Source organism: Thunnus thynnus, chromosome 9, assembly GCF_963924715.1.
Source record: "Thunnus thynnus chromosome 9, fThuThy2.1, whole genome shotgun sequence".
In the NCBI taxonomy this organism is placed as follows: Eukaryota; Metazoa; Chordata; class Actinopteri; order Scombriformes; family Scombridae; genus Thunnus; species Thunnus thynnus.
Genome location: NC_089525.1, coordinates 15,965,529 through 15,982,318, shown reverse-complemented (window position 1 = coordinate 15,982,318; position 16,790 = coordinate 15,965,529). Strand labels below are relative to the sequence as shown.

General features: G+C 41.4%; 1 protein-coding gene across 1 annotated transcript; it reads right to left on the bottom strand.

Moving 5' to 3' along the window:
- Positions 1-581: 581 nt before the first annotated feature.
- On the bottom strand, positions 582-11,949 carry bicc2 (bicaudal C homolog 2). The gene is made up of 19 exons (XM_067598356.1): positions 11,258-11,949; positions 10,025-10,071; positions 9,557-9,626; positions 9,310-9,389; positions 8,924-9,085; positions 8,772-8,825; positions 8,328-8,543; positions 7,930-8,181; positions 7,510-7,641; positions 7,073-7,262; positions 6,462-6,589; positions 6,143-6,363; positions 5,492-5,597; positions 4,862-4,901; positions 2,890-3,053; positions 1,885-2,089; positions 1,625-1,782; positions 1,257-1,356; positions 582-1,144 (listed from the first exon to the last, which is right to left on the bottom strand). The coding sequence occupies exons 1-19, from the start codon at positions 11,523-11,525 to the stop codon at positions 1,014-1,016; spliced, it is 2,724 nt and encodes a 907-aa protein (XP_067454457.1). The 5' UTR covers positions 11,526-11,949; the 3' UTR covers positions 582-1,013.
- Positions 11,950-16,790: the final 4,841 nt, after the last annotated feature.

Below are 16,790 nucleotides of genomic sequence, written 5' to 3'. Positions count from 1 at the left end.
AACAACTCATAAGCGGTTCCAGTGACTTCACCCCTGGCAACGGTGATAAATTAAATTGAAACTTTCTGATGAGCAGTCAGGCGAAACCAGAGCACATTAAAAGTAGTGTCGCATTACCCTCACACCTATAAATGTATTTACCTATTTGGGTTTTCTAATTTATTTTCCTCTCATCTGATTGCTGCTACTGTATATTTCAGAGCCAGCTCCCACCTTGTCCACCAGGAGCTCTAATGCTATTGTCACTGTGTTTCTCCCTGAGACAAATCCATTATTTTTCATGCAACACAAATGTGACTTGAATTTCTAAACGCAGTGTGTGACACCAGTGCCCTCTGGTGGTGTGTTGCTGGACTAGTTCACATTACAGTTGGTAAAATATGGTTTTTAGGGGGTTCTCTATTGGCTTAATGGTTAAAGGTGATGACCACTGATACAAGTCTGGCCATTTCTCTCTCTCTCTTCATTTCCTGTCATCTAATAAAAGCATAAAATGCTCCCAGAAAATACACTCATGATGAATAAACCTCAAGGGCAACATTTTATTATCATCTCTATCATAGTACAGTGTCATTTTCTTTTGTAAATATCTATTTACAGTTGCATAAATGTATTGGTTATCATAGTCAAAGCATAGTAGTGACAGTTTGCATAAGAAAGGCACATCTTGACAATAAAAACATGCCACAAAGGAGAACTATAATCAGCACTTTCACATGCTCATTTGTGTTTCATATAGGCTGTTTCTCATAAAATCAAAGGTTTGGGAGGGAAGGCCTCCTTGTCTTGATTTTGTATAAAAAGCTTTGGGGTATGGCTGTAGATGAAAGGCACTGGATTTCAGTGTTTACATACTGTTTGTTGCTCTTCAGGGCAGTTTCATGCTTATTCATTTAAGGCAGATAATAAGCTGATCAGAGCTCTGCACTAGCAACAGTGTCACTTTATACTTTTAAGAAGTATTATGATAACACCTTGGTCAGATGGAGCTCCAAGCTAGTTGATATCTCTTGTCACCAGCGGTTACTCTGAGCGGCTACCTCCAGATCCATGATTCTTGGCAGTCTACCACTAGCACCCCCTTCCAGATATCCAGGTTTCACAGTGGGTGTATCCGAGAGCCTCCTCTTGCTCTTGTTTAGGTCTGGATAGGAAGATAAATTAAGTTATTCATTTTCATTAGAGGAAGCAAGCGTCACCTACCACCCTAACAGATGGAGAAGCAGATCTGAATCCAAGCCAGGACAGATTCTCACCTGAGATTGCCAATAACATCTTGCGTCTGGCTCCAAAGGTGGAGACACCCACTTCCTTTAGATCTTCATCAGACAGGGTGAGGAATGTCTGGTAGTCAATCTGGATGAACATAGACAGCAGTTGCATCATGATGCTCATTCATAATGCACACCGCATTTGGCTGAGGGACAAAAGTGTGTGTGCTTGTTTGTTTGTGGGTATGTGTGTGTGTTCCCAGCTCTGCAGCAGGTTTTCCCATGCAGCCAACCAAACTTAAAATTGTTGTGGTGCATGTGTAATTAATGATGAAAACACTGTTTCACACACTGACAGCAGTTTTTAAAAGTGCTGCACTCAGACAAATGATCCCTTGTAACCCTCCACTTACCTCCTGTTGTTCAAACACATCAATGTATTTAATCAAGCCCAATTGGTTGAGCAGCTCAGACAAGTCATCTATCATTTGGGGAGAGGGGCTTCGCTGACTGCAAGTGGACGCCCTTCTCGATGAGCACACGCCTTCAAAGTAGCTTGGGAAGCTCTCCGCTAAGCATTAAAGGTTAAAGTTCAGAGGAGAATAGTTACAAATTGAAGAGAAAAAGTGACCTTTTCAAGTCCCCCAAAAAATAACACATTGGTAAGACTTACATGGTTTGTCAATTCTGCTCCTATTCGATGCAAATACGGGAAAGGAGGAAGTGGATGAGGAGAAGGTGGACGGAGGGGAGGAGGGGGAGGAGGAGGAAGAGGAGGAGGAGGAGGAGGAGACAGGCAGGGACGAAGATCCACGTCTGTCCCTCCAGTTCTCTGAGTCGCTCCCATTATACATCTTTCCATTCTGAACAGCCCATGACTAGAAATAGACGGAGAGAGACATTTTCAATAGTTTTTCCTTAATCTGTAAACATTTCACACAACAGTAGCATCTTGTACATCTGTCAATATCCCTTCTTTTTGTCTCTCCTCTTTGTGTCTGTCATATGGGTGTATTTATGAGGCAAAAGGCTTCCAGTGATCATAAACTCTCTAATGTGCTGAAGATTTTAGTGGACATAATACTCATAGAGCCAAAAAATGAATAAGAAAAGCAATTAATCATGTCTCTAAACTTGCTCATTTGCCCCCGTTGGCTGACCTGTGATAGTCCCTCACTGGAAATTATCAATGCAGTGCACATAGCGAATGCTTCCTCTAAGTTACCTGCCTCTCAGAAGAAAATTGAACTCGGTGGAGAAAAGCTTCTTGCACTTATTACCCTAAGTGAGCCTGCTTCTCCATCACTGGCTCCTGTGCAGTCAGACAGAGGCTGTTCAGGAGGCTTTTAAAGAGCTGAGCAGATGAGCTGAAACAGCTCAGGTAAACAGGAGGCCAAGGCAATGGTATCAGGCTCCAGGTAATTGAGCGTACAAATTGGCAGTGCTTACCACACAGTGAGATAAATGCTTCAAACTGTTAGGGGGCAATACCAATAAATGAGACTGTGTTAGTTGGCTGTGATGGGGGTGCTTGTTTCTGCAGCTTTGGCAGTTAAAAAGTCTTCAGCAAGTTCAGCAAAAGTGTGGAAGTGAAACCTGCTTGAGCTAAAATGAACGGGGATATAGTTAGCTATAGCTATATTATAGTTAGATAAGTTAGCATCAAGCTTATTTCTACCTGTTGCTGGCTAGCATTTGTGCTCAGGTAGGGTTTGTAGCTGCGTCGGCTGATGTTGCGGAATTCTTTGACAGCCTCAGCTGGCATTGACTTGGAAAAGCCGAGACCACTCCAGGTGTCTGTGGGCGTCCGGACCTCAGTGACAACTGGCTTCCTCTGCATGGCTGAAATCACACACACACACACACACACACAGGAAATGTAGGATAAACCTGCCATGTGGGGCCAGTCGAAACAAACTGTGTATGTCAACAGTGACATAATTTCACCTTTTAAATTGATATTATATGATATATTTATGGATTACAGACACAAAAACAAAAAATCCAAGGGATGACATGTTAAAGTGTTAAACACTTATTTCCATTATGATCCCATGATGAACTTGATAGCAAACTGATCCTTATTTACGCATCGTGGAGATAAAGAGCAACACTATCCTTCATTTGGATTCATGTTTGAGCACAGCTGATGAATGTATGCTGTCTGTTGCATCTGAAAACAACACTGATGAGAGCGGTAAGACTGAACCAAATAGTAAAGCTGTGGGCTGTAAAACCAAAACAATGAGCTGAATGATGCTGAAAAGCTCTGTAGAGCTGAGAGGGACTGCAGAGTCCAGTGATAATTATCTGTGTCCCTACGAGCAGCACCTTTCACATACATGTAGGCTAGTAATATGATCCACTGTTAATATAAAAATATTGTTGCAGCTTTAAGCTGAAAGACTTGAATGAACACACACTTACACACACAACTGTACATCTTTACTGAAATATATACATCATCAGTATTGAAACTTCACGCACGTAGCTGCAGTCTGTCCATCATTAAAATGCACTGCAGGTTTTTCAGGTCTCCCTTGCTATTCTGAAACGGACAAGCTTGGTCCAGGTGTTAAATAATGAATCACAAACAGTGCTTCTCCTTGCCAGCATGTGACATACTTAATAGAGCTCAAATTGGAGAAACTGAGACAGACACACACACTCGGATGACAAACAATTGACCCTGGGACTCTTTTGGCACTAGAACAGGATCCATGTGTGACTGTGTGATAAAAACTGTAACAGCACTCCACAAAGAGTGCGATATCAACAGGATTATAACTGGTGGGTTGTCATTTCTGCACCTACGTGTGTGTGTGTGTGTTCATGTGAATAAATGTCCCATTCATACACTGGCATATGGGTGTCTTAATGACTGTGAGGCAGATGGCCCATTCAAACTGCTAATTCATAATCCCATAAAGCAACACTGAGGGAATTTAGCACCATTTGGCTACAGATCTTCCCAGTATCTCTCATTCTGCATGATGGATGAGGTAGTGTGAGTGTGTGTGAGTGTATGTGAGGGCGCACACACAACCGTGTCTATGTGTGTGCTGTCTGCATTGTGTTCTTGCCCTGTGTGGATTAAGTGGGAGTGCCACTACTACTCTATTATAACTTTGGCACAGTGCCGCCAATAAACAGGTCCCCTTCATCAGTTGTCTTGGCAGTGGGTAGCACTGAAATGGGCCCCCTCTATCAAACCCCTGCCTCTGCTGAGGATATTAATGTGTTGCCTCCATAATGCACTTGAATAACAGAAAAATGCCACTTCTCTCCCTGCCTAATCATATGACATCAATATTTTTTTTTGAAAAAAACAATAGGACCAAAATGTGTTCACTCTTACAGCAAAAAATGGTTCACTTGTTTTGCAGTGTTGCTTGAGGAGGTAAATAGTTTTCCCATCTGTATAGCTGACTGTTTAACAATCAAAACAATGTACAGTAAGTATTTTGCACATAATTCATCTGCAAATGTTTTTTTTAATATATATATCTGCAATATACAACAACTACAGATCAATACAATTAAAATAAGCTTTGCTTAGCAGTGCTCTAATTGTTGCAGCAGAAGCCTGTGCAGAGCTCCAGAGTCCACAGTAGAAGAGGAAGAAATATTAAACATTTAGGAGCACTAACCTCTGGTTGCCAGCAGTTTCTTCTTCTCATAGTCATAATCCTACAAAGCACAAACAGGAAATAGAGTAAGTAAATAATGCATGAAATTGAGTTTTTTTTTTTCTCTGGTTACTGAGGACAGGCAGGGAGAACCTAATTTACAAGGGGAACAAACACTCGCACACACACAACACTTCCTGCTGCTGCGGCGGTAAACTTGTTAAGCCTCTGTGCGGTAACCTTTGAGAGTGAGAGATGACAAATAAGAGGGGAAGCAAACAAACACATAAATCGATTCGCGAAATCAAATCGAACCAGGGTCAGGGATGTGCAAATCAATAGCTTACGTAACACCACAAATAAAATGTTTTCAATCTATCTTGTCATCCACTGTTGGCATAAGATGAACAAATGTTAATCATGTCTCCTCTTTCTCTCTCATACATTTTGCTCCTCTGCTGATAATTACCTCTAAAACACTATTGCCCTCACACTGTAATGTGTCATAAATCTCTCAGGGGTTCTTAGAGACTTGATTGTCTGCCTGCTGAGAATAAGTTGAAGCCAAATAAGGTTGGCAGTGGCTGCATTGTACTGAGGAAACGGGCAAAAAAAAAAAAAAAGGGACCTGCAATTCCTGTTTTTTCTCACCTCAGCCTTGGATGAGTCAGTGCAAACATCCTGGGCCAGCAGCACGTCTCTCCTCAGGCTGTTCCGGCGCTCACTCCTCCCTCCCTCAATTTCTGCATTCAGCAGTCTGGCACACACACACACACGCACACACACACACACAGAGGAGGACAATGTTAGGTAAGACTATGATGACTGTATGCAACATTTAAAGCCTTAACAACTCTATCCCCAGAGCAACAGCAGAAGTTCAATGAGAGGATTTCAAAGACAGCGTTATGATACTATATAATTGTGGACTGTATTACAGCAAAGCATTGCTGCTCCATTGAAACTGCAAATTGTTTCTACATCTACACACACAAAAAGCCACAAAAGCACAGAATAAGAGACTCAGCGAAAAGCAAGTTATAGAGGAGGTCAACAAGCTTTGCTTTCTCTAACTCTATTTTCTGTGTTAGAAAGATATGTAGATTCTTGACAGATCTGGCACATGCAGGTATGTTTGTGTCTGTGTGTTTGAATTAATCATGTTGTGACACAACCTTGATCCCTGCAAGGATAAACATTTATTTTTAGGTTATGACCTGTTGCTTGGTTAAGGTTAGAATTAGGTTAACATTAGAATAAGCCCATCACATTGACTTTGTTTTTGAGTTTGTGAATGCTCACCTGTATGTTAATGCCTGCCCTGTTGAATGTCGTCTGCCCTGGCCGAAAAACTTGGTGATTTCAGGACCCTGGAGACTCCCCCTACGACCCATCAGCCCCATCCTGCTGCTGCTGCTGCTGTTGCTGTTGGTTACTGCATCACACACCTCAGATGATGTCCTCATACTGACCTTGGAGCTCTCATCCTCTGATTGGCCAGACTGGTCCTCATTTTCTAGGATCTGAAGAGGAGAAGACAAGTCAGTGCTTAGTGTTGGTTAACAGTACCAGGAAGGATTTATTTTGTATTGATAGGAGTTTTATAAACTGAGTGAAACACCTTCTCCAGTGGGTAGCTGTCTGCTCCCTTCAGTCCTGTCCTGCCTTCCTCAGTGGGAGGGATGAGGCCTGGTGGAGGTAAAGGGCGGGGTTTCATACCAGTCAGTACCTCCAGAGTGGGAATATGGCCTGATCAACAAGAAGGATACATGACAGTAAATAAAAATATCACACAAGTTTTTACTGAAATATAGGCAAGGAGAGAAAGATACAAGGTGAGTTTCTATCCACCTGTGTTACTGCAAAGTTTGAATGTCCTAAAAAAAAGAAGTAAAATAATGCCAGAAGTAAAATAAAAAACACTTACAAAAAGATTTAACTTTTAGCTGAAACGGAAAAATTGGTGTAACAACAAAGAAAGAGTCCACAAAAACTGAGTATAACAATAAATACCTCATTCCCTTGATAACTACAATAATAAAAGATGGTGGCATGTGTGGACAAAGGACTCAAATTCATTCACAAAATAAACAGAATTGCAGAATTGAGTGCCTTTACTTACTGGCTCTCTTTGTTTAAAATGAGGTTGTTTCCATTCTCTTTTTCCTTTGCAGACCTTTTGGAAATTTTCTTAAAACAAATATGTACAGATACATACGTGCACATGCTCACCCTGCTCAGACAGACCCAGCTGCTGCAGCAACATGTTGAGCCAATAGGTGGTCAGCCCGCTGCCAGCTAGCATGGGGTCAGGGGTCATCTCGGTTACCCTGGTAGTCTCAGAGGAATCCAACCCCAATAGCAGACAGCGGGCCTCATAAAGACACGAAATGTTCCTTTCCAGACCTTTCACCACCACAGACTGAGAAACATACACCAATATAAAAGTGAAACTCAAGAAAAATATCACATTAAATTTCTTATTAAACCCATTGGGTATGAAATAAGCAATCACAAACAAACTCTATGATGTAGTTTTAGATTGAAAGTGAATTTAAAAAGATGGGACTATAGTGGCCAAACAGAACAACTTAATTACAATTTCTTTGTAGATGAAGGTGACTGCCACAGAGAGAAAGTAGCAAAGCTATAGATGGATCAAACTGTACCTTGCTGGTTTGTTTTACTTTGGGCTTGACACTAATGAAGACTCCCAGGTTTTGCATCATCTGAGCCAACTTACAAGAATCTGCCTCCCCATCTTCACGCATGTCAAACATCAAACACACAGGCAGACAGTCCTGGAGTTGCACACATACACATACACCAGACAGAATGATAAAATTAACAAAAGTTCAAACAAAACTTGTACAGACTTTTGTTATTAGAGCAGCAAAGGAAGATATATAGATTATATCATGAAGAGAAACATAAAAAAAGAAACAAAAGTGGAAAATATATCCAGACATATGCAAGTTTACAAAAACAAACACCTACACCTGGTACCTCTCAGTGTTACTCTGTGACATAACTCTTCCTAAGCTATTACAGAACTTTTTGTCCTGATTCTTCCCTCAACTCAACAATACCATGAGCTGCTGCCGGGCCAGACACACTCCGTCAGGGCTGCCCTGGATGAGCAGCGAGGGAGGGCTCTGAGGAGCGCTGAGGTCCGGTAAAATAATCTGGGTCTGGGTCTGGTGCATGACGCTCAGGAAGTGAGCTCCGTTCTGCCCCAACAGGAAGAGATGCTGCTGGGAGGTGACATCCAGCTGGCTACTCACTACACCTCCTGTGACCTCTGACCCCAGAAGCAGGTCCATCAAAATGCAGGTCGCCTTCTGTATACAGACATGACAAGATATATTGATGTCAGTTTCTACACCACAGTGTTAATATAATTGCTTTAAATTTGATATTTTTTATTTTATTGTACTCTATATTAACTGTATGGCTTAAATTTCTGTCCAAGATGTTTCACACTAACCTTGACAGCAGTTGCGTTGCCTTGCAGGCCCCAGACGGTGCAGCAGCTTCCATAGAAGGAGGGTTGCGCCTGAGGCTGGGGTGCCACGGCCCTAAAGCTCACGCTGACCCCTAAAGTCTGCACTACCTGCTGGATGAGCGGAGAGCCTGCATCTGGAAGAGCCTGAGGCACCAGGCTGACTGGGAGATCAAAGGTCAAGGCCAGTGGCTGCAGGTCCTAGGAAAAAAGAAGATTGGGATGGAGAGGAACAGAGACAGCGATGGCAGACAGACAAAAACAGACTGCAGCTGTTTGACAAATATACCTGTCTTCTTTGTGTCAGCCGTCCTATTAATCATTCTAATAATCTCTGTGTTTTGACAGGAGTGAAGAAATTGGGTTTTGAGGCAAATAAAAATCTACCCGCAGGTAGTCTCTGTTCAAATTGTACATTGAACCACTCACTCTTATCCTCCTCCTGGCCTCCTCCACTCCCTCTATGGGTCCAGCAATGGAGACCTGGTAAAAAAAAAAAAGAAAAACCTTTTCAATTATAGTTATTATTACTGGCTCACTAAGCTGCTGCCATTATTTTTAAAAACATATGAGAATTCTACCTGGTTGCTTTTCTCTCCTGTAGCATTGTGGCGGTTGGAGTCTGGGAAATGGATGTGACAGGATGTGACCTCCATCACCTTTTTGATGTTTCCACCACCTTTCCCGATCACATGGGAGTGCTCTGTATAGGCCACGTCCATCTTTAAAGTCACCTTATTTACCTGGATTTTAAACATTTCAACACTTTGTTCATGGGAGCAGATGCAACATAAAAAAGTCAAGAATAAGTTATTGCAAGATGCAGTTTTATTCCCAACCCATTAACACATACAACGGCTGCAAGAGAAGTCCCTCCATCTCAAGGTAACAGTGTAGCAAATGTGAAATTATGTCTGCACCTGTACATTGCTAAGAAAAACTGAAAATCAAAGATTAGAAGCCTCACCCTGGTTTCCAGGACTTCTAGTATCTTCTTTTTGGCTTCCAAAACATTGGCTCTCTTCCCTTCCACCTTCACATGTGGATCTAGATGGACATAAGAGCCCAGTTTTACAGAGAAGTCCTAAAGGTCTTGAGTGTAACAATAAATAGATCAATTTGTGGGAAGAGTAACAGAGACAAACACAAGACAGGAGGGAGGAAGAAAAAAGAAGCTCAGATATGGTGTGACTGAAATATCAAGAGTTTGTCACCTTTCTTTGACTTGGCCCCAATCTTCAGTTTGGATGGCCATTTCACCTTAGTGTCAGTTTCTTTCATCACCTGTGGAAGCACAAACAATAGAAGAGATTGAGAACCCAGGACAGAAAACAAAGCTGTTATTGTATGCAATGAAGATACACACACTCACACAAATCAGAACACACGTAAACACATCCAGACACACAGCAGATCTTCTTGGTCTAAGAATACAAAGGCTCATTTGCATTTCAAAGACTGCAATTATCTCCTCCATAAAACCTGTAATCGCTGGATGCAGTGTATGGAACAAATGTTAAAATGGTGGCAGAGATACTCTCACTGATCTGTAAGCTATATTTAACCAGGAGAATTTACGCACTGATAATTAGAAATGGCTTCTACTGAACAGATAATTTGCTTCATTGTTTTTATTTTCAGGCGTCTAAATAAAATGTTTCATGTGCAGAGTTATTACTCACTCTCTCGAAAAACTCCTCGCCTGTCACACCATCTCCATGCTTTGGAGCTGAAAGACACATAGAAAGTTTATGCAGCAAGTGAACATAAAGAACAGATAGATAAACATGTTATGTTGTATTGGTCAGCTGCACTATATTCTTCTTTTCGTCTGTTCACTCTTAAGCATGTGTGCAATGTCAACATTTAAATGTTGACTGGGCTGAAATTTGCCAAGAGACTAGAACAAGAGGTTGCTGGGAACATAAACAATTTTAAAAGGCCATTGCTCCACGGTGACATTTACAGGGTACCGGGGGAGCCCCAGGAACGCCCTCACCCCCCTCCTCCCCCTTATTGCTATGGGTTACGCTGGCCAGAGCTGAGGAATGGGAAGAAAACAGTAAGGGGTGGAGAGAGAAGGTGGTGGTTGGGGGGGGGGGGCAACCACAAATTAGCCTAGAGACAGCTAATCACATCAATGGCATTTGCTGACGCAAAGACCTCCCACTTGATCGAAAAATTAAATAACAGCAAAATGAAGGAGGAATGCGTTTTAAAAAAGGGGGGAAACCGAGCGCTCCTCAGCCGATCAGTATAAAATCTCAAGCGCAGTCTGACAGATTATCACCTAGAGGGATGAGATGCGATATTTACTGTCTGACTGAGGCTGCTCAAACAACCTCAAAAGCTCAGTGCCAGCTACAAAACAACCAACAGTTATCAGAGCTGAATTCACTCAAGCACCTTCCCAACAAGAGTCAGTGTGAGGACAAATAGACAAACATCAGCCTCTATCTGTGGCATTAGCACACTGTCAGAGAGAGTTTCCCCAGTAACACAGGGGAGGCATTTGTCATAAACCTGCCAAGCAGCGATAACTAACGGAGGCAGTTACCTCTGCTTTCCAGACAGGAATGATAATGGCAATGACTTCTGAATGTATAAGCCACTGCAGGTCATAAATCATAGTGATACAGGAACGGTTTACTGGATGGCAGTTATACTAATGGTGACAACAAGCTGGAGGCCAGCTGGAAGCCCTGACAGACATACAGGGTCAGGTAGATAACAAGGGCTGTGAGGAAGCGCACACAGAGAGGCCATGATAGGCATCACCTGCAGAATAACTTTCAGAAAAAGCAGCTTATAGGGCAGAATGTGAGAATGGGTTGATAACAGTGTCGGTGAAAAAAAGGTGCATGCATTTACAGAAATATTGAACATCCAGTGTTGAGCCCTCTCAGCTCACTCACCATACAGCATGCTCTCCAGCTTCTTCCTGTCGATCCTGAACCTCTCCTCCACCCACTCTGGGTCCAAACTCTGCCCTCCTGCATTCTCCTGCCCCGGTGCTGAGTTGCCTTGTTCTTCCTCCTCTTCCTCATCCTCTTTTTCCTGTTGGGTCTCACTGGGCTCAGGCTTTGCCGCTGAGCCGGGTTCTACGCTAGTTTCCAAGTCAGGCTGCTGGGGTGCTGTGGTGGCCAGGACCGGAGAGCTCTCCTCGGTGGTGGTGGTGGCCATAGCAGGACTGAGCCTTCGTCAGTGTTTGTGTGTGTGTGTGTGTGTGTGTGTGTGAGTATGTGTGCGTGTGTGTGACCAAGGAGACCAGCAGGGAGAAAAAAAAGGGGAGAGAGGGGTTAGAAACACCCCCTGTGCCGTTTCTTTAAATCCCCCGCCCCCTTCACTTAATTTAGTACACAAATCTAACTCTTTCTCTCCCTCCAGGCTGTGTGAGGCTGGAAGGATTTGCTGCTATGGCCTTACACCGTATTGACTAGGATGTATTAGGAGAGTCATTTCTTTACAACAACACAGGCCACGTCTTCTCTATCTGAGGGGCTCCAGACAGATAAATAGAATCTACAACTAAAACTGAGGCCTCCTCTGCGAGCAAATCCTGTGTAATCCTCAGTTCAACGTCCAAAGATTATGTGGATAGATAGTGAAGGCCTACGATAAGTCAAGATACACATCTCACCCACAGAGATACATACACACACACACACACACATCCTGAAAACTCTCCTCACACCAGCACTCACAGCTAACAAAACAAACGGGTCATCCAGTTGGGTTCCACTGCACGTCCGTCCGTGTCTGCCCTCCCTCCCCTCCCTCTAAATGAGATGTAGAGGGCTTGAGATTCCAGAGGTTGGGGTGAAGGGAGTGGAGGGGTGTATCACAGCGGTGAGTTTGTGGAGAGGGAAGCTTGCAACAATGCTTAGAATTAAAAGAAAAAACTCCAATCAGTGGTGGAAGAAGTACTCATATCCCTTACTGAAGTAACAGTACCAACAAAACAATGTAAAAATGTTCCTTTACAAGTAAAAGTTTGAAATTGTACTAAAGTAAAAGTATCAACAAAATGTACTTAAAGTGTAAATAAGAACACTTTTTCTGCAGAAAAATGGCCCCTGTGACTGACACATTCTTATATATTACATTATTTGACTGTTAATTCTGGTGTAGTGATCAGTGTTCATGACATTATTAACGCAGTATGAGAGAAGAAGGAAAGAAAAATTCTGCTACACAAAGTTCAAATCATTCTTTTAGTTTTTTCTTTGCTTTTTTATGCAATATTGGATCATTTTCCCTCTTAAGGCCTGGGAATATTAATTAAATGAAACAATCTAAGTCTAAAGTCTAAAGGGGAAATCTCTCTTTGGTGGAACTGCTAGCAGCTCATTAGGAAACGTGACAAGAGGCACCAAATCTTTGTAAGTTCTTGGGCCAAAAAGACTGGGAATCATTGGTTTAATATTTGACACTGCATAGTATTTTATAAGCTTGTCATATTTTTTTAATGTAAAATCTGACTATACAGTTATTATATTAACTACTGCATATCTGTCAGTTAAATGTAGTGGAGTAAAAAGCACAAGTCAACTAAAGAACAAGTACTGTACCTTAAAATTGTACTTAAAGCCATAGTATGCAGGATTTGTCAGCTGGTGTTTGTAAACAGCATTCAAAGTTGGCCCCTCCTCCCCAGCTCATTGAGCAATCAAGAGAAAGAGAGAGAGAGGGAGAGAGAGCAGCTGTGGTGAAGTGAGCTAAAGAGTGAAAGAAGAGAGCGAGCGGCACTGGCAAGAACAGAGCTGTGAATTAGATAAGTAAAACATTATTTTCTGTTTTTCGGTTTTATTTTCGGTTACATTCTAAAGCACAAATTAAATTAACACACCCACACCTCCACACAACCCCTCAGGAAAGTGCCACATTGCCAGATTTTGTGTGAATGCAGAGCTTCATCCTGTCCGCTGTGGCCTCTCTGCTCTTCGTGTGTTTAGCTCAGCTCTACCCTCGGTCGAGCAGATGCACAGACCTTGAGCTCCTCATACATCCATGACACAGAGACAGAGAGCAGAGCAGAGGACAGAGACGGAGACAGCAATGTCGCTACGCTACGAGTCCCGACCTCACACCCTGCATGCTGTTATTGGCTGGTAGCTTAACACCCGCTGCCCAAAGGTTGACATGTCCTGAACACAGCAAAATAATGAGAAAATACAGGCAGAGGGCAGAGTCTCTGCAGATCAATACACTGCCACACACTTCTAGTGGGTCTTAATGATGATCGCGAGGGATTACTTTTGCATGAGTCTATACATTGTTGTTTTTTTGTTTGTTTGTTTTTTTAAGGAAAATCCTGCATAGTGTACTTTTAAGTTTGGCAATTGAGAAACTAACACCCAGCTCCATTGGTATATTTGCACCGACTACCTGGAGATTCATTTGTTTGGGAGCAAGTAGGCAATATGAAAGCCATAAACTTCCGTGACTGTGAGCTTAAAAGTTACAAAAAAAGGGCAAATGAGATTTCAAAAATTGCTTTGCACTCATTAAGTCCCCTCCCTTCTCTAAATTTCTCTTAAGAGCTCAAGCACAGACTGAAACATGGGCAAAAACAAACTGCTCAATTAGTTGGGCCTTATGGGACTCTGTTTCCAGCTCAGCTCTGTGTTTTCCATATTGCCCAGACAAATTTGGCCCCAGGCGAATCAGCAAACATTTTTTGGCAGAGCAGAGATCTTGCTAACATTACAAACTACTGCAGGCTAGACTTTTCGCCAGAGGAGGATGGTTAAGTGAAAGACATGATGATTGTGTCACCATGGATACTGGTCGAGAAGTGAATTATGCCAAGTTTAATCTGAATTCATAGCTGCAGATCCCCTCCCTCCAGCCCCCTGTTTAGCCCTGTCTGACTGGAAGAGCGTATGTTTCCAGGAAGTACCGGGGCGTGCGTCACTGTTTGACCCACAGGCAGAGCAAAGAAAAGCCAAGCTGTCCTGCTGTGTAACTGATGAGCTGTGGACAGTTTACTAAATCAACCCCTGAACCCAGGAGTGAAACGTGTGTTCATTTAGATAGATAGATAGATAGATAGATAGATAGATAGATAGATAGATAGATAGATAGACCCTCCTTTTCTGGTAAAAGCACAGTCTCCTTAGTCACTAAATCCCCTCACTGCCCATTATATATTTACATGCAGACCTTAGTTGGCACTAATCCTGAGAAACCTTAACTAGATGCAAACATTCATGACTCCTAAGAGAACTTGTGTGTAAAACAGAAGTGCTACAGAAGCAAGAAGTCCAAGAATTAATGGCAAGAAAGGTAATTAATTTTTAATAGACACTGTCATAAAGCCCAGTGGTGTCTATGCCTTATTCATGACTGTACAGAAACTTCATTTGAAAATAAAATATTGCCTTCCTTGGCGAGCATGCAGGATTTCTACAAATGATTGATTTTAGGAAGTATGATATTCAATATACATATATTCCTTCAGGTGCTGTATTTATTTAGCTTTGCTGCAGTGAAAAACTGTCAGATTTTGAGATGTGCACTGAGTTGCATTTTAAACATACAGTTCCTATTTCATTCAGCCTGTGCCCCTGGTATGTGAGTCTATATTGACAGGAGAGCAGTGTGGTGTGGTGTGAAATTCAGACTGACTCAACTGTTGAGCTTACTGTTATCTTTACATGTTTAATGAAATGCTGTAAACGTAAAAGCTGTTTCCTCACAGTCGTGTTGCCATTTAAATTCAGATTTAAACTTTCTTGCACAAACAAAATTATGAAAAGTGAGATGTTATTGTTGTCAGCGCTACAGCCAAGATTAAAGATATACTATACCTCTCAGAGATCTTTGAGGCTCTTTGTCATATTTATTTATTCATTTAACTGTTAAATTATATTTTTTGTCACAATCAATACCATTCCAGACATGCATCTTGTTATGTAAATGTGACGTAATGTCTGAATAAACCCCTGAGTCATACTGAAGACTGAAGACACTTTGGCATGACACAGCTTGAAAGCACAGGTGTAGATGACAAAATTAAATTCAATTTCTGAGTCCTGGTACTGCACATGCTGACTCACTGTCACACTGTCATGGTTTACTGGGAACTGAGCCATTGTTAATGTCATTAGTAACACCTGTACTAGTAACATCTATGTATTAATGTAAAGGCTTAAATATGCACAGACAGAGATAAATATACACTCACCAGCACTTTATTAGGAGCACCTGTGCAATCGAATGCAATCCAACACAACAGGTCTGCCATAAATTCTACTTTTAAAAAGCTTATACATTACTTTTAGCTTATACATGATTCTACTTTATTATTAACCCTAACACACATTAGGGGGGCAAAATATTAGGAATACTCTTTCAATATAATGCACCCCAGTACACCACCACCACCCACTATGACCTCAGTAACAAACATAAAGTAGAATTATGACCTTTCTGACAGTGTCAACAAAAACTGAAAATGTATAAGCTTCGTAAAAGTAGAATTTATGGCAGAGCTGTTGTGTTGGATAGCATTAGATTAAACAGGTGTTCCTAATAAAGTGCTTGGGGAGTGTATGTCTTATTGCCTCATTGAGAGCACTCCATAAATGTATCACTCAGTCATCATCTCCTTTCTTTCATTCTTTTCTTTCTTTCTTTTACTCGACCTAAATGCAGTCAAAATTAATAATGTTGAGTCTGGAATCAGCCTATAATATACCCATACATGTTAGGCTTTATTTTGTTTATTATTGTAGAACAGTGGTAGGCTAATAGCGGCCTCATGGCCACATCCGGCCCTCCAGGGAAAATAACTGGCCCCTCAATGAAAGTTGAAGTTCTAATTTTCATAGTTTACATTCGATTATAATTTTTCAAAAGTCTACTGATTAAAAAAAAGTTATTTAAAAAAAATACAAGGGTCATGAAAATCCTAATGAAAATAACCTTGATTATAGGCATTAATATCATAGTTGCTCCATGCTATTTCAACAGTGCATGGTGCTGAAATTAAGTCTAAATTAAACTAAATTACATTTTAATGTGTGAATTTTTAGTTTAATTTCATTTCATTCCACAACTTTAGCTTATTTAATCACAACAGATTTGTTCTCCACAAACACAAATTGGTGGCAGTCTAACAGAAATGCTGTGTTGAAGGGTTTTTTTCCCTTCTTTTTTGTCATGTAGTGTGAAAAAAGATAAACATTATTTTTTCAAAAAAAGAAATGAATACTCAAAATAACATGAAATAACATGAGTTTTTTTTTCATTTTCAGTATTTGATGGATTAATTATGTATATTTTAGAACCATCCCTGTACACTGGGACAGTTGTCACAGTGGAGTGACTGCATTTAATTCAATTTTGCAACCTGTACATATTTTATTAAACCACTTAGATGAATTGTTTCAGTAGTTGAAACATTAAAGTTTATAGTACAGCAAACTGGCTATTCCAGTGTAA

Coding starts and splice junctions, on each gene's coding strand:
- bicc2 (XM_067598356.1), bottom strand. CDS start 11,525: ATGGCCACCACCACCACCGAGGAGAGCTCTCCGGTCCTGGCCACCACA. Junction 10,072..11,257: donor GCTGGAGAGCATGCTGTATG/GTGAGTGAGCTG, acceptor TGTGTCTTTCAG/CTCCAAAGCATGGAGATGGT. Junction 3,054..4,861: donor GAAACTGCTGGCAACCAGAG/GTTAGTGCTCCT, acceptor GTGTGATTTCAG/CCATGCAGAGGAAGCCAGTT.